The 14,188-nt window shown below is 49.4% G+C and overlaps 2 protein-coding genes across 2 annotated transcripts; both read left to right on the top strand.

The window, feature by feature from the left end:
- The first annotated feature begins 1,097 nt into the window (after window positions 1-1,097).
- Window positions 1,098-1,541, top strand: LOC128708597 (protein UXT homolog). Its single transcript, XM_053803576.1, has one exon. The coding sequence runs from the start codon at window positions 1,098-1,100 to the stop codon at window positions 1,539-1,541; it is 444 nt and encodes a 147-aa protein (XP_053659551.1).
- A 694-nt stretch (window positions 1,542-2,235) lies between these two features.
- Window positions 2,236-6,632, top strand: LOC128708044 (zinc finger FYVE domain-containing protein 9). Its single transcript, XM_053803002.1, has 4 exons — window positions 2,236-2,323; window positions 2,394-6,163; window positions 6,235-6,396; window positions 6,471-6,632. Exons 1-4 carry the CDS (start codon window positions 2,236-2,238, stop codon window positions 6,630-6,632), a joined length of 4,182 nt encoding a protein of 1,393 aa, XP_053658977.1.
- Window positions 6,633-14,188: the final 7,556 nt, after the last annotated feature.

Genomic DNA, 14,188 nt, shown 5'->3' on the forward strand with positions numbered 1-14,188 from the left:
TGACCATTACTGTCAACTATCCACTGCAAATTGGTAGTCATTTTTATGAACAAATACTAGTCGATTTACGCCATCAGACTGTTTGCTCGAATGTAAGGGTGTGTAGCATTCAAGGTTATGGAACTTTTGCTGATTTTTCAAATCATTTGTAAATCTATGACAATGACTGAGAGTGGATCCTTTATATACTATTTTTACTTTCTAGCCACCCTATGAACTTAATGAAACTTTTACAAAGTATTCGTTTTTACATGGTCAACCGTATACGTCTACAAAATTTACAACCATCGGCTGATGTCTTTAGAATGATTTTAAAATACCTCTGATTGTTGTGGAAAAAACGATGGTTTCAAAAGAAACTGCAAGAACAAAGATTAGTTTGCTACCACATCCCACCAACAGAGCGCAAAGAAGGATGTTGTGAAACATCGCGTAAAGATGGCGCTAGTGCTGCTGGTTGGTTGCGCACCTGATGATATGCAATGTGCTGTTTTTTCATATAGTAATATTACAGGGTGAATTGGTCGAATTTAGATACGGGCGCGTATCTTCAAAACAATTCTACAGTCAAAAACATCATCCCGACTGCCTTTGGATTGCTTTACGAAATGCATACAGATTTAATTTGGCCACCAAATCCTTTTTTCATTGCTTTTCTATTTGTGCGACTATCTATTCAGCAGTTGAAATGTTTCCGCATACGAAAGCAACATTTTGTTGATTGGAGAATTTGGTTCCGTTGCTTGGGTTATTTTCTGATAAACGTCATATGTTGTTTTGTTTTCGGCACTCTGCAAAATGCATTCCGAGCGTACGAATCGAGATCGCTCAAAAGTCGGTTTATATGTTTAGTTTGTTGTGAGTTTAATATGGTTTAAATACGCTTAATAACAGTTTGGGAACAACTTCAGTGCAGTTGATGCGATTTTCCCTGTAAAGGGCTCCACAAAAGGGTTTCGCTTGCTTAGAATTTTCAGCTCGTCTTGGAGAAGTTATCGTGCCAAATTTGACTCTTAATTAGGTAAGCTTTAAACATAATAAATCTTCACTGAAAATAACCTCTTTTCTCATCTTTCAGCACATATAAACGTTACAGAATGGTCACCGAACGAATGTCCGCAGAGAACGTGGAAAATTTTGTCCATGAACATCTGAAGGAAGATTTGCGGCTGTATGAAAAACTACTGAAGGAGCTAAACGGCGAGATTATGGAATACGTACAGTTGAAGCATATGATTGAAACTATCCTAGGGCAAGACCGTAATGAAGGATTCAAGACGCAGGTTAACATCGGTGGCAACATGTTCATGAAGGCCCGGGCAGACAACGTTGATCACATTTTGGTAGACATTGGACTGAAGGTTTACGTGGAGTTTAAAATCGAGGAAGCTTTGCGGTTTGTGGAAATGAAAATTAAAGTGCTAACGAAACAAGCCGACGTGGTGCGAGACAAAAGCATCGAAACAAAGGCAAACATCAAGCTGGCATTACTTGTGATAGGAGATTCTCAGGGACTGCACACAATCCACGACGATCGATGATGATGAGAGGATTGGGGTGCAGATAAGGGTCTTACAAGTTATACTGATAAACAGAGCAAATGAATATTACCTAGAGTTTGGATTTCCACATTTCCATTTACACAGTGAAAGAAAAGAAAAGAAATGCAGGAAATTTCATTCCCTCGCAAAACGTATGAATCAGTTTGTTTATTTGCGGAATTGTCTTTCTATCTACGCAAGCTGTCAAATTGGTTCATTTTTCTACAGGACATTCAAACGTCAAAGAGCCAACTCATGACATAGCCTCCCATTCATGGCGCTGGTTTGACGGATGATAAACAGGTTGTAAGCAAAAGCAAAAAATATGTGTGGACATAATTCGGCGTAATAATAGTCTTTAGTAGGAGATTTAGGTAATTATTGTGCTTAAAAACTATGTAAATCATAGCAGAACCCTTTCAGCATGTTCTTTGCTGTTTGCGGTACGATCAGTAACGACCCCTGTAAACAGAAGTGATAAGAGCACCCGAAACATGGTGCTGTAATCGTAATCGTTCTGCAATTGCTCTGGGTAAATGTTTTCTTTGGTTGCAGTGCAGTGGCAGCACAGAACGCGCGACTTCTCCTATGAAAACGCTACTGTGCTAGCTTGGGGGACGGATTGACAAACGAGTGTCCTTGATCGATCACATAAAGGGTGGTTCCGATTGTGTACGTCGGAGAAACCCACACAATGGATTTGGTGGACATTGACAAGGTGTTGGATGATCTAGAGCTAAATGAAGATGATGGCAACAGTGCTGCTGTTACAAAGGCATCAGGTGAGTATGGCTTTTGACGGGGAAAGTCTCGTACCGACCATGTTGACCTTGTGTGTGCTTTGTGTTACAGATGCAACGTCGACTGCTCGAGAACCGGGAGTCTCGGTGAATGGCACGTCGGAGCAGACGTCGATGGGACCGGCTCCCGTGTCCCAGGAAAAGTTAAAATTTAAGGCCAACGTAGTTAATGTGTCAACGGTGTTTTCAAGTCTTAACGAGTACGTGAACGCCGGCGGTACGGAATTGGGTGGTGTGAAGCATACAATCCTGAATGACTCCCATGATCTGGGCATACCGAGTGAAAGAAAGCCACTGTTGACGCCACCGTCGACCTCTTCGATTTCATCCGACGTGAAAACGTCGTCGGCGGCAGCAACGTCATCTTCTGTTCCAACTTCTCCGCAGCATGTTGTGTCCTCTCCGACGACGTCACCCGATTCTTCCGCCTCATCGGTGTCCTGCTGTTCCTCGAGAGTGGCCTCCTCGTCGGCCTCTTCTTCCGCGCATTCCTCTTCGGCGTCATCGTCCGCGTCTTCTTCAGCATCAAGCAGCGATGCTGAGGACGCAGACAAGCAGAACGTTAAGGGTGAACGAGCGCTTGGGCATGGGCATGAAAAGCTACCCGAGGAACTGTCTTCAATCAGTGCCGACGATTACGTTCTGGACACGTCCTCGATGACGACACTGGCCACCACCAACGAAGGAGGCGCACGGAAAGGAGCGACAGCGGCCGATGCCCAGGATACGTCAGCTTTTTCCTACAAGAACAGCCTGTACTCGGACACGCTGAGCAATGATGTGATAAACCTGGAAGGAATCTCTTCCATCTCCTCCATCGTAGCTGTGGACCTCACGAAGAGCGGCCAACCACCGTTAGGTCGCGAAGCGAATGGACTCGTCGAGGGTGCCCCAGTGGCGAAGGATGAGATAGAAACGACGGAACAGGATGATGTGGAACGGGCCGGCAAGCCGCATGATCCGGACGATGAGCGTAAACCGGTGGTCGGATTCGAATCGACGATGGACGATGTGTCCGACACGGAACTGGAGAGCTATTTGCAAGAGTTGGAAGAGTTCGATTTCCGTAGTGTGAATGTTGAGTCGACGGTGCCCCCGAAACCAGACTCAGATTCTATCACGATGCCGGACCCGGCAGTACAATCACAGCCGGAAGTTGAAGGAGTGACAGCAGAGTTGGTGAACAGTCCGACGATCGTGAGGGATCGTGCCGATGAGAACAGTATCGATAGTCGCAGCGATGACGAAATCAGTCCCAGTTCGTCCCGTGGCGAAAACGAGGACGATCTAATATCCCAAGCATCTACGCTGGAGTTTAATGATTTGGCCATGGGAGCGACAGCGGCGGTGGCGGCGACTACGCCACTCCCACCAGCAGTCGGGCCAGTAGTAGTGGAACCACCGGAAGGAGCACTTGCAACGGCTTCCTCACTTGACATTCCCATTCCGGCGGATACGGAAGTTTCGGGCGATTTCCCCTTGGACGAGGATGGAAGTGAGATCAAGTTTATCGATTGCACGGAAACGGAATCGGAACGTCGCCTGATGGACTCGCCGGAAGATGAAATCCACCGGATGAGTCATCCTGAGAGACCCACGTCTCTTGAGTTGGGCAATGGGGTGGTGAGTGAGGGCGGTTCTTTAGAAGTTGGTATTCCATCCTCACCGGGCCATACACCTCCCTCATCGCGGGCAATGGTACCCGACCAAGGGCTCACGCTATCCTCCACTAGTTCGGATGATTTTGGTGCCTCGGTTGAAGGTAGAGCGCCAGCACACGGTGGCTTGGTGGACGACGGTTCACGGTTGGCTATTGCTGATCCGATTCAATCGCCCATCGCCGCTCCGATGTCGGTAACACCACTGCTCAGCCCTGCCCAAGCGCAGCTTGGCAAGATACAACCGTTCTGGATGCCGGACAACTCTACCAAATTCTGCATGCAATGTAACCAAAAGTTTTCCGTCATCAAACGACGTCACCATTGCCGTGCCTGTGGTCAGGTGCTTTGTTCGTCCTGCTGCTGTCTGAAGGCGAAGTTGGAGTATTTGGGCGACGTGGAGGCACGAATCTGTATCGAGTGTGATGTGATACTGAGCATCCAACAGCAACAGGCCATGGAGGCGGATCAACATCAGATGGCCGCTCTGCAGAGCGCGGACGGTCGAAGCATGGCTTCGGCTGCAGGTGTCAGTAGTCAAAGACAGCCGAATCCAAATAATCCCATGGAATATTGCTCGGTAATTCCACCGCTGCAGCAGGCCTCTAGCAACCAACCGGCGTCCCCCATATCGGTGATGGTTCCGGTGGGGGTATTGAAGCGCGCGGGAGCTCCACGGAACATGCGCAAAGATAAGAACGTTATCTTCAGCGATGGTATTCGGCCCGGGTGTGATCTGACCGAACTGGACCAGAACTGGGATGCGGTACCGGCGCGCACCTCTCCACCCAGATCGCGTAAACCGCGAGTCCAAACACCGCCCGGTGTGGATGAAGACCCCAGCGCCGTTCCACGTGCCGGCGGGCAGCTGACGTCCTTGATACCGCCGGAAGAGAACAAACTGCCGCCGGTGCTGAAGCGAATCAGTCCTACCGAGAGCAAGCTGGTCGAGATCGAAAATGACGCATCGTTGCTGGAAGGATTGCGCGAGGTAACGCTCACGTTTGCGATACAGAAAAACTTTCACGTGCTGGTGACGGTGGTGGACTTGGCGTGCTGTATCAATCGAACTGTGATCAATTTCACGACGCGTGGGTTGCATTACGTGGGGCAGGACGAGATCATCATACTGCTCGTGCTGGGTGACTCGCGCGTACTTCCGAAGGATATCTTTGTCCACCTGAATGAGATCTACTGCGAAGCAGATCGGGGTCATATTATAACCGAGCTCGGATTTTCACCCGCACGATCGAACAATTTCCTCGGTTCGAAGAACCACGGCGGGTTCCTGTACGTACGGCCCACCTACCAATGTATGAAGGCGGTCATCGCACCGGAAGCACCATACTTGATCGGTATTTTGATCCATCGTTGGGAGGTACCGTGGGCGAAAGTGCTCCCGCTCCGGTTGATGTTACGTCTCGGCGCACTCTACCAGTACTACCCGTGTCCGCACGTGAGTGAACGCGAGCGGGAATCGGTGTACGTGGAGATTGCCCAAACGATCGTGAATCTGCTGGCGGACTTCCGGCACTTTAGCTACACCATACCGAGCGTGCGCGGCATGGTGATCCATCTCGAGGATCATAAGACGAGCATACTGATACCGCGCAATCGGTACGAACAGATGGTGAAGGTGGTGGACGGTTCGAGCGAGCAGCTGATGGCTGTGGGTGGAAACTTTAGCAAACTGGCCGATGGTCACTTGGTGTGCATACAGAACACGGAGTCCGGATGCCCGGAGGCGACACAGTACACGACGCAAGCGATCGACATCGAGAGTCAGCCGCGTAAGGTGACGGGAGCGAGTTTCCTGGTGCTGGATGGGTCGCTCAAGCCCAACTCGGGTCTGACCGGTAGGTGTACCATTCTGGAGGATGGACTAAGGGTTTTGATACCGCCCGTGAAGCTGCAGCTCGTGAAGGATGCGCTGAAGGCCATGAAAGATTATGAAATCGTTTGCGGTCCAACCGAGGGTGACGAAAGCCAGAAGGAGCTGGTGTCGATCGAATGGACGTCGAATGATCTGAACTTCAACATAGGCGTAACTTCCTCGATCGATCGGAAAGCGTTTGACGGTGTTCCCAGCATACGGGTACACCGGGGAACGGATTACTCCAACTCGAATCACATCATCCGCTGGACGGAAGTCTTTATTCTGAAGGTATGCTTGCGTTTGTTACAAGTGCAACGAATGCTCTTGGTAATGACATGACGTTCTTTGTGCCATTGCAGGGAGACGAAGAATCGAACAATCCTGGAGATCCGATCAACATGTCGAAGGTTTCGGAGACGGTTGCCAAAACGGCTTGCAAGGCACTGATCGAGTATCTCGACCTACTGGCATCAAACGGTCTTACCAAAATAGCTCTACGGATCAGTTCCAATCGTGGCGAGGTATGCTAAATGATCGAAATTTTTCACTGATGACTATTTTCTGTAACATACAATTATGAATCACTTTCTACCAGATGGCGTACGTAGCGGGCAGCGGTGGCAATGCGCTAGCCCCTCTCTACTCGAATGCGTTGGGACAGGCGGTGATGGAATTGTTGCAAAGGCAGGCCACGGCACTGCATCTCGATCAGCATGATATTGTATTCGAACTGATATTCCACATTCTTGACAAGTAATCCAAACAAAAAACTGAGCCAGAACTGAGTGTTAATGGATGTAGCGGCAAACACACACACACACACACACACAATTACCGTCTGCCTATGATAAGTTTTCGGTGTGCGTTGGTTTTGGTTGCGGATTCGTTGAATGTTTTCCGGAAAGACACTGCTTCTACTTTGGTTTTTTCCTCTAGCGAATCGCTCGGTTCCGATGGTAGGTACACGGCAAACCAACAGTTCGAAAGCGAAAGCGAGTGATTGTATTTATTTGCTTCGAACAAACCTATTAACCAAGTGCTAGCCCGGCCAGTACAGGAAACGAAACGGTCACTCATTCGCCGGGTGCATAGCAAAACCGAAGCGTTAAGGTTGGTGGTGGGTGATCTGCGTGGTGACGCCGGATGGAAAACAATGGAGGGAAACGTACACACCAGGTGCAAAACCGTGAATTATATAGAGTATATATAGATTATACATATATACATAGATATAGATATATATTTCTTATATATATAGTTAAAACTATTGAAATGAGGAAGCCAGTCACAAGTTTATTACGTCAGCTGTTTATAGGTAGCGCGGTGGAAGAGGAATATTTATATATGATTTGGAAGTTTTAGTGCCGACAGACAACCGGGTTGACGCAATATGGCAGCAAATGGCATTTGCAATGATAGTTACTACGTTTCAAGCGACCGTTGGCCAAGTTGCAAGCATGATAATAGCAAATATATTAGTGCACACGAGTGCACCTATACAACGTACCGTGCCGCGTATGCCGCGCTCCTCACTCATTGAGAACATAAAATGTTATATTTTTCCTTTAATCAATTTAGATTTCCAACGAGAGCAAACGAAGGAAGTAGCTTAAGACCTCGCGACAACAGCCAAGATCCCTTTCTAAATAGTGCAACATTCATCTCGATCGCGACGCTAATGTCGAATCATGTCGCACAATAAAGCCTCGTTTCCATCCAAGGGCAAATACCCGGGCGGGCTATGCTGCGTGTGGCGGGAATAAGGGGCTAAATAAATGAATCTCAGCGCAAACGGCACGGGCAGCAAAATCCGTAACTTCTGCCTACATAATTACGTCAGTCACGCGGCATAATTAACTATTGGGCGCTGTCGGCCTACCGTTCCGTGCGCATCCCGTAGTCTTTCACTTCCACAGCGGCGGCTGCCTGTTTTTCGAAGGAATTACTACGAACTGCGAAGGGACCGATGCGTACGTACACGATCGGCGGTATATCTTGTACCATCTGGTCTAGGACGGTGGAGGTAGCGGGAATGCGAGGCAACGGTGACCTCTTGAGCAGCATTCCATCCAATCACTCAAAAGCTCGCTCGGTAGAGTGTATACAATCCATTTGCATATCATAGTGCAGGCGAGCTGCAGCAGCTTAAGATTTTGCAAAGCACACTCACCCCACTCGGGAGGAAGAAACAAGGAAGGACCAGTGGGTGAGTCAAGGGAAGGGAAAAAGGTGTGCGCTCCCTTTGCACTCAAACGCATTCGCCGTAAGGGCCCCTTTTTTATTCGCTGCAGCAAACCAATCGCAACAAGAATAATAGCAATCATCGCTGGTGGAACAGCAGCAAACCAAACAACAGAATCGTAGTATACAACTGCTCGCAGTGAGCGGGTGTTGCGTCTTGAATAGCGATAAGCGGGCGAGGGAGCAGTCGGAACCCGGTCGAGGGAAAACAAAACAAGAACCAGCAACGGACGCATACAACACACATTGAGGGTGGGAGAAGAGGGTACGAGGGGTAAAAGGGGTGGGTGGGTTGCAATGCAAAAAAGACGGAGCATTACAAATGACATACAATAAATGTGCGCCCTAAAGCACACTTTCGCTTCGACGCCTCCGGGCTCCGGCCGCCGGCCTTTGGGGCTCCGGGGTGTCGGGTGCTGGGGGCGAGATCCTCTTGGCTCTTGGCGAAACGGTACTTTTTTTTGCATTATTAAGGATCATCGATCTCCCCGCGTGCGATCGTAACGGCGGTTCGCGTCGGCGTTTGCTGGCAATCGCGTCGAGTCATGACGATAATGAGCCCGAACAGATGACGACGATGATCGCACCGATGACGATGATCCTGCCCTGGTCCGGGTAGAGGGGGAGGTGAAATGGGGACGGCAAGGGTGGAAAAGATGATGGAGGACGTCGTCTAACATCGCAAGATATCGAATGTTTTATTAGTACATACCGACACACACAGCAAACGGTCGCGACCTGGCGGATACGGATTAGAAGACGCAACAGAAGGAAGTCCGCGTTGTGGAGTGGCAGTTTGCCAGATGGTGCGAAAGCAGTTCGCTCCCTTCGTGTGTTTTTTTGTTTGTTTGTTGCTGTTGCTGTTACCCCTCCAAAGAGCCCTTCACGAGAGTCGTGCACGGCAGCGGGAAGATGATCGCTCGCGCAAGATAGTCTGACACCCACCGTCATGGCGATCTGCGGAATCGGGAATCGGGAAGCAAAAGCCCGGCAAATGAACGATTGTCATTCCGGCCGTGCGACTTCGATCCCGTGCAGTGAGATAGTTGCGATAGAGTCAAGAGTCAGCTCGAGTAGCCAATATTATGCAAAAGCATCCCCCTTCCGTCGGTCCTCCCTTGGGGGGGGGGGGGGGTTTGAAGAATTTTCCAGCTCAACTTTGTACGAGCGATGGCGATCGTGTGTCCCGGGTTTGGCTGTCCAGTGGGGCGACTTTAACGGGGGTTGCAATTTCCAGTTGCATCTGCACAACCGTCTGTCCACATCGTCCGAGAAGCGCAGGGGGTGGGTGCAAATGGGACGGGGGCGAGTTCGACAGCAAAAGAGGGGAAATAAATTAAAACTGATCCTCGAGCACATTTATGACTCCTGTTCGGTTGCCGGGCAGGATCGATCAATCTTCGCGCTGCCCGCAATCGTATCGCCGTTGCGCTAATCGTCTGCAGTGTACGGCTGTGCAGGGCGATGGTCCGGGTGCGAGTGCCCCCGGGGAAACTGACTGACATTAATGTAAAGTTGACGCACGCACCCCTGCCTTGGCGCAGACTTAATCCACAAACAGTCAAAATGTCACTTTAAGCATGCGAGAAAAAGTGTCTCACCCGGACCGGAGTCCGGACGGTCAGTGTGGCCATCGTCATACGCCTTACGACGTGGTGCGCGCCACTCCGCCCGGTGATACGGAGGTGTAAGTCTCCTTCTTTCCCGGTGCTATCTCAATCTCGACCGTGCCCAAGTGTGTGTTGCCGAGCGACATTAACGATCGGAATGGCGCACACACACACACACAGAGTGGGTGGGTGGGTATGGATTGGCCACGGCACAAAATGGCAAGAAGATCAATCAATGCTACTGCACCGAGTGGAGCAGTTCGATTTTGATTCTCCCCACGCGCGTGGTCTGGCACGGAGGTGCAAAGAAAAGCGCAAAGTGAAGTTTTAATTCGTTTCTTAATTCTGTCAACCCTGGCACCTAGACGAGAAGGCCTCGGGAGCGACACGCTTCTGGAGATGTCGGAGTAGCGCAGAAGTTAGGGTCGGGTCGGGTTATCTCTTGAGCTACAAGCCACCGCTGGTGTCTTCTAGGCTTCTCCTTGAGGGCCTTGGGAAGGTTGAGCATGTTTCGCACGCGTCGAACAGTTGCTACAAGACCATCTTAGCTTATCGCGGCCGCACCACCGTACCAAAAAGAGCACTTCTAGCTGATGTACCGAGAGCATCGACGACGAGCATGACTCCACCGGCACACGCGTAACGGGGCGGGCAATATGAAGTGAGAAAAGATGGAGATAAAATTTATTTCATAATTAAAATTAATTATCTCAATTAATCTCACACGCATCGAACCGTCCCATCGCGCGCGTTGGTTCTTCTGCGGTAGCTGGCGCAGGAAGCTGTTTGGATGGAGGTCCGGAGGTCTTCCATCGCCAGGCATTTCTCGTTACCTGTCCGATTGTGTCCGATTGGGTGTTTGTGTTCTCCCTTTAGCGGTGAGATTTCAGGACGATAAGAAGGACGGACGGCTGTTTGTTGGGGCGTACGCGTCAGATTGATCGTCGGGGCACGATCCGAGCCCTCTTAGACGGAACGCCTCTATCAGCGACAGCTCGCGGAAGGGGGCCGGTCCTGAGTCACGCTCAATTAGTAAATGGTGGGAAACGTTGGCCACAATCTAGGATGCATTTTTTTGTTTTTGCTTTCGGCCCTGTGGCCAGCGAGGCGTGTTGGGTGTCGTGTCGGAATAGCGAATATCGATCAAAAGTGAAGAGAAAGAGATTAAGAGCGAGAAAATGAAGCCTTACAATGGGATACTTTAATGTTTTGCTTGTGTTCTTTGTTTCTGGATGTTCATGTGAAAGTTGTACAACAAGCATGGTTAATGTATCTCAAGTTTGGATTTACCTCAGGGGGATTTTGGGAATAATAATCAGTTTCCAATATTTATTCCATTTAGCGAATGTCTTGATAAGTGAATGTGAAATTCTTGGTGTCTTCCTTCATTTTGGTTCAATATCGATCTTCTTTAGTCGTTATACAACTGTAACAATGAGAATTTGTTGCCTTGAAACTGGGTTTCACAACATGTGATGTTCGTTGTTTGCCAATTCGATATCTCCAACTACAAATCATCTACTTCTGATATGTTGACCATGTCCAAAAAGGTTAGTTTAAATACTGAACTTCCTAAATACTCACCAATATCGTCCCAAAACCCCTTGATGTTTGTGAAGATGTAAGATCATTTTGTATCTCTCTGAAAAATAGCCAAGAAATTCTCAAGTTTTGCTCAGATTGTTGAACCACCGGATGAATGCGCTTCAAAACTTCGAAGATCCATAAACACCTTTAGACCAACTTGGAACTTAGAATTCTAAGCAAATATTGAACATCTGACGAATTCGTATCGAAACTTCGAATTCCAAGCAAATACGAATCATCCGACGTTCCTTTGAGCTCTTAAACAGTTCGTCTGATCCTTAGCAAATTGATCGTTAGATAGTAAAAGTGCGCAGGAGATATTCGTTTTAGATATTCGTTAGTAATTTATTAATATTTGGATTCTTAAATTTAGTTATTATCTTGCTGTCCCATTCTGTTCTGTATCAGTGAATGGGTTCGTAACTGTCGGGCAATGTAAGTGCGATCAATAAACAGCTCGCAACTCACCTTCGCCCCGTGGTCGGACCCGTTTCAAAGCTGCCAATAAAAATTCCTCCCAATAGGTGCGATCTAAAAGGGGGCTTATTGCTCCAAACGTCACCCTTACCGTCGCTTGGTGTGAAGTGTGCGATGTGCCGCAAAACCGATGCCAGCGGCCCGATTATGAGGACGCCTGGATGTGACGATGATCGGCAATGAAACATGACGGTGAACAATTACGAACCGCTCACAACCGCTCGCGCCCCGTCCCGGTGCCAGGCTAATAAAGAACTTACTCCGGGCTCCTGGCCGGGCGCTGGCTCTTTTACCCAATCCGCACCGGCCGTGGAATTGAATCATTAATTTTAATCATTTTACCACTATGTGCATCGACGACGGTGCGAGGAGAAATTTCACTCTCTTATTGTCCAGGAGTCCGCGGCGCAACCTTTATTGCCCGTTGGGTCAAGGACCATCCGATCCGGGACGGTGAACCCGTGCACCTGCGGGGGCCACAGTTGCAGCCACCCCCCCTGTTTTTTGTACCGGTGTGTAAAATTTGATTGATATCAACCCCGGCACAGCGCGGATACGGTTGGGGGGATTCGTGGGAAGCTGTCAGCGAAATTAGCACTCTGATGAGCGGAGGCGCTTCGCGCGATTGTAACGAGCGGTTCGCAACGCGCGGTTTGAATGGAACCGTGCGGCAATCTGTCATGCTTTGATGTCAAACGGTGTGCATCGGCTTTGGTCCGGTTTTTCCGGGCAAGATTCGGTACAGCAGCACCAAGGTACCGCTGGATGTGAGTGATGTTGCGCCTGGGAAGTGTTAATTTCTAGCCGGAATCACACTGTACTGCGCAATGGAACATTGAACACATTGAACAGTGCGGAATTCTACATTTGGGCGGTGCGTTGCGGAAGCAACACGCATACACGGGGGGGCTGAAAGAAGGATTGCAAGATTGGATTATCCTGCTGGAGATGACTATGAAAGATTGGTTCGTTCCATTCAATCCGGGCACCGGTGATGAGGTGATGTTACCGCACTGTAAGTTAATATTGTGATGCGCAAAAGGGCATCCATCGTTCACTGCAAGCACAATTTCCCGGCTTAAATCTCAAACCCCGTTCGGGGAACGCCGGCACGCAACGTACGCGAACCAGTTCGTAGACCTTTGCGAGTCGTTCAGCACATCCATTCCAATCACCTGGCGTGTCAGCGATCACTTCGGGACCATCCATCTTCCAGCGATCTCGATCTCATTTCAAATCACTCTAATCTACGACTATCACGCGCACATGGGTCAAAGGGAGGGTGAAGTGGAGTAGGGGTGGTTGGGGGTTGTGGCGAGGGAGGAATGGGATCCCGTCGCGCTGCCAGAGAAATAGTGTTTTTCGCTCTGCAAAACGACTTCAATTCAAACATTACAAAATAGTTTCTGTCTGCCCCGCGGGGCTAAATGCTGACGATAGTTAGGCCGGATCGTGGGTCTCTGGTTTGGAGCCAGTGTACTTGGGCCGTGCGAAGGGGGAGTATGGCGTCGAAGTATTTTAAATGAGATGCATTTCTTGTTTCTTACAATCTACCTGCTGTAGTTGATGTCAAGTATCGGGCGTTTAGCTCCAAGCTCCCGACACCGTTCCGTACACGACGTCCGGCTGTCCATCGTACGGCTGGAGCCCGGTAGCACGGTGGTCGTTTTTGACCCGAGGGGAGGGAGGGGGGGGGGAGGGGGTGGAACTGGCTCCCCGGACGTGTGCTGAAAGCGAGCCAATAATTATGTTTCGAAGCCGAGGAAAGGCGCAAGTATGTGGCCGAACGATTCGCAACTAATTCGCCGCAACTCCAGCAAAGAACGGTTCCAGTGCTCCAGAACTTGTCCCGCCGTAAAACCTGCTTGCGTTGCACAAACTGTGGTACGAGTGTTTCTGCAATTTGTTGCATTCAAATTCAATTATCCCCGGCTCGATTCGACCAGGACGGCACGGGTACGCGGCAGTGATCACACCGTCGCCGTTTTGTTTTATAAATATCTCTTTCTACGTCAATCGCACGAACCGCAACCGTTTCTGGGTTTGTCAAAATCATAACAATTACGCCGGTCACCTAAACCTTTGCATCGCTGCCGGTGAGCAATTACAATATATCAAATGAATCTATCCAAAACACGCCGGACCGCGGATCGGGTTTTGTCCGCGCTCGTTGCCCCCGCTGCCCCGTCGCGTTCGATTGTCTGTCAGCAGATGGTGATCGTAAATTTCTTCGCCACCGTGCCAAAAAAGCAAATGTCAGAATGCACCGGGCACTGGCTGGCTGTCGCTTCTGTTGCACCAAATTATGTCTAATAAATTGTCACGGAATTGATAGTGACACGATCGCGATCATCGCACACTCACACACAGCGGTCAGCATGTATCGGCTTTCCCGCCG

This window comes from Anopheles marshallii, chromosome 2 (assembly GCF_943734725.1).
Source record: "Anopheles marshallii chromosome 2, idAnoMarsDA_429_01, whole genome shotgun sequence".
NCBI classification, from domain to species: Eukaryota; Metazoa; Arthropoda; class Insecta; order Diptera; family Culicidae; genus Anopheles; species Anopheles marshallii.

Bases quoted from the DNA above. Each gene is read 5' to 3' on its own strand.
- LOC128708044 (XM_053803002.1), top strand. From the start codon at position 2,236: ATGGATTTGGTGGACATTGACAAGGTGTTGGATGATCTAGAGCTAAAT. The intron at 6,164-6,234 runs GTATGCTTGCGT...GTGCCATTGCAG, and splicing joins CGGAAGTCTTTATTCTGAAG to GGAGACGAAGAATCGAACAA. The intron at 6,397-6,470 runs GTATGCTAAATG...ACTTTCTACCAG, and splicing joins TCAGTTCCAATCGTGGCGAG to ATGGCGTACGTAGCGGGCAG.
- LOC128708597 (XM_053803576.1), top strand. From the start codon at position 1,098: ATGGTCACCGAACGAATGTCCGCAGAGAACGTGGAAAATTTTGTCCAT.